Source organism: Sprattus sprattus (assembly GCF_963457725.1).
Source record: "Sprattus sprattus genome assembly, chromosome: 19".
Classification (NCBI taxonomy): Eukaryota; Metazoa; Chordata; class Actinopteri; order Clupeiformes; family Clupeidae; genus Sprattus; species Sprattus sprattus.
This window is the reverse complement of record NC_137917.1, coordinates 10,207,626-10,210,948: the sequence shown is the minus strand read 5'-3', so window position 1 is coordinate 10,210,948 and position 3,323 is coordinate 10,207,626. Positions and strand designations below refer to the sequence as shown.

Below are 3,323 nucleotides of genomic sequence, written 5' to 3'. Positions count from 1 at the left end.
GGTTCAATCTACCCTAAACCCTCCACTCAAACTACATGTTAATATTTTTATTACAAGGTAGAATGTTATTCAAGGAGTGTATTCAGTAATTAATCAACCAATGAATTAAGTAAATAAATAAGTAAAGAAGTTTTGTCCTGGTATGCTTCCCAAAGTCATTATCATGATAAGGCAAACTCAGACAAGTTCATTGTTTTCATATAATAGCGCTAAATAGTTCACATGTGTACACAAAACACTATAACTCTTGATTTCACTTTCAGGGCAGGGGTTATATCCTCTATCCCAGCTGGAAGAACCCACACCTTCAGCTGGGATAAAGGGATGGAGGGCCGCTATGTTAATGTTGTTTTGCCTGGAAGCAACAAGCTTTTGACACTTTGTGAGGTGGAGGTGTATGGCTATCTGGCCCCAAATGGTAAACGTTGTCCTTGTTAATATTTCACACATATCACAACATACAGAAAATATCTCATTTAGAATAAAAGCGTGTAAAAATGTAGCAATATTGAAACAACTTAGGGCAAGCTTTAAAACAAGTCCTATAAATGAATTTTTCAGTATCCCCAAACTTGTTTAAGATCAAGAGGCATTTTACTTCTTGTCAACTAAACACATACAGTATACTTTTCAAATCAAGGCCATGGTCAAAATTGTCCAGAAAACAAGCAAAGCAATTTTTTGCGATATAAGCATAGGAAAAGAGCTAGATGAGAGATGATGCACCTGGTTGAAAACAATTGAATTGACAAAAAAAACATAACCACTTCAGACAGGACATGGTTTTTAACTGTACATAATTGTTAGCCTAGTTGCTCATTTGTCATTGTTCTTTCATTGTTTCCATGCAGGTGAGAATGTGGCTTTAAGAGGGAAAGCAACTCAGTCAGACCTTTGGGGAAATGGATTTGCATACAATGCCATTGATGGGAATCGTGACGGCATATATGACCATGGTTCCTGCACTCACACAGACGCTCATGTCAACCCTTGGTGGAGAGTGGATTTACTCCAAAAATATAAAGTCTTCTCTGTGATAATTACCAACAGGAAGGATGCTGTTCCTAGTAGACTGAATGGAGCTGAAATCCGAATAGGAAATTCTTTGAACAACAATGGCATCAACAACCCCAGGTAAGAATTGGTATCTCAATTTCTGGCTATAATCTAACACTAACACCATGTTGACACCAAAGTAGCTCTGAGTTCACATGTTGTTCTCCGTATTGTTGTCCTTGGCATGCATCATGTTTGTCATAACTGCACCCTATGCCATCCGTTACTCTCTACGAAGGACTAGACAAGACTAGACTTTGGAATACTTACTAAAACAATGACAGGATGGTATAGTATAAGCTGAAGGATCCTGTATTAATGTGAGTTATTTTTAACTATATCCTTTTCAGGTGTGCCGTAATCTCCTCTATTCCTGCTGGGTTTTCCAAAACCTTTGAGTGTAATGGGATGGAGGGACGCTATGTTACCGTGGTGATTCCTGGACGTGCAGAGTACCTGACCCTCTGTGAGGTGGAGGTATATGGATCACCGCTGGACTAAAGCCTAGAGAAACAGCACAGAAGGAGACGAGCCTTCTGTACGCCAATATTCCTGTAGCTGTATATTTTGGCATCACATTTTATATCTCTCTGTCATATGAGATTCCTCAGCAATGTTTGGGTGTCTGATAAACAAAGTGAACATCATACCTATCTCTCTCTGTGTGTGTCTCTCTCACACACACACTCTTGTAGTCTAAGTAAGTGTAATGATAAATAATGATTTCCATTTGTCCAGGGAGTGCTGGATATTTCATAATGAATTATTGGGCTTTGTTGTGTGATGAATAAAGGCCAATTAAAGAATGAAATGTACTCCTGTGTGGTTTTGAGTGTTCACATTCTACAAATACACATGAAGCTTGAGTGGAGCAGTTCCTATCCCTACTGCTCAGAGGTGACTCAAGAAACAGTAACGGGACGCAGTCCAGATGTAACAATGTGCTTTAAGAGCTTTTGTACATGTCAACTTACACATCATATTTAGCTGTCTTGGTCTCAGGGCAGCTTCAAGTAAATACATGCTACATGCCTATTGACCTCTCCTTGACATGACTGTCAGCTCAGCAGATATGCAAGCGGATAACCCAAAGGAGAGTGGGTCAGAGGTCAAATTAATGTCAAAACACTGCTTGGGATTTTTACAGCCAGAACCCTAACTCTATTCATCACTCTTGACCTACCTGAAAAAGTATTTTGCCTTGCCTGCCTTGACCCTTGGTTTGATCTACTGAAGTGGTTAATCTACTGTCAACTTTGGCCAACACAGAAAACTGTGGTATCCAGAGAAATATTGCAGCAGACATTCATAAGTTAAGCTAGCTTCATAGTGATTTTACAATGGCTTCTTTTAATGACATTGGCTTCCATCTGTCTAACAATGAGAAGCACAGAGCTGGTGTCTGAAAAGCAGCCAAGAGCTGCTGTCTTCATGGCAAGTCAGCCTTCACTGATGTCACTCTTCACTGTTAACTTAGACAACTACTATTGTCAGCTCCCCGATCGATTATGGCCACTGTAATTCATTGTCAAAATCAGCTTCATGTAATCACTTCACCACAGAAGTCATATTTGGAATTATGCCACATACTGTCCTTATAACATGAGTTTTAAGCATTTGCCTCAAATAAAGTGTTTTTTGTTTTGTGATTTCCATTAGAGCACAGTGACTACTTTCATTGCACAGGGACACCCTCTCACTTACAGATGAAGTACTGGAGATGAAAAAATGGAGTAATAATCGAATGTTAATGCATAACACAACCAGGCTTTTTACGTCTATGGCTATCCCCCCTTTATGTCTATGGTTATCCCCCCTCACTTTTGTCTAATTAAGAACAAAAATACTATTCTGTGATCCACATTGAAATTCTGAGGCTATACTCTTGGCTGTGTCCAAGTTGTAAATTGTATAGCTTGAGGGCTTGGCACTCACATACTTAAAAAATACCCCACACTGAACCCGGCACAGAGTTGCCAACTTTATTCTGAGAACAAACCTTGACACACTTTGACAAAGACCTTCGTAAGTGTGTGACGCTTCCCTTACCGGAGTTCTTAGTTCTCAGTAATTTAAATGCCAAAGACACACTATCTGTGGTGTGTTTGTTTTTTTTAACTCCTGGGATACATGTGTTTAATTTATTCACAAACAACGGAGCACTGTTGAGGGCTATTTGAAAGCCAACACTGTATTGGTCAGAAGAGACTACCAGAGGAAGACATAAAACCTACCTTATAGTGTGATATCTCTATTGTTGTCTTGTT

At 39.4% G+C, this 3,323-nt stretch overlaps 1 protein-coding gene across 1 annotated transcript; it reads left to right on the top strand.

The window, feature by feature from the left end:
* Positions 1 to 222: 222 nt before the first annotated feature.
* Positions 223 to 1,557, top strand: LOC308380122 (fucolectin-like; the record flags this gene model as incomplete). The annotated part of the gene is made up of 3 exons (XM_080857394.1): positions 223 to 418; positions 852 to 1,134; positions 1,407 to 1,557. The coding sequence occupies 3 exons, from the start codon at positions 223 to 225 to the stop codon at positions 1,555 to 1,557; spliced, it is 630 nt and encodes a 209-aa protein (XP_080713520.1).
* Positions 1,558 to 3,323: the final 1,766 nt, after the last annotated feature.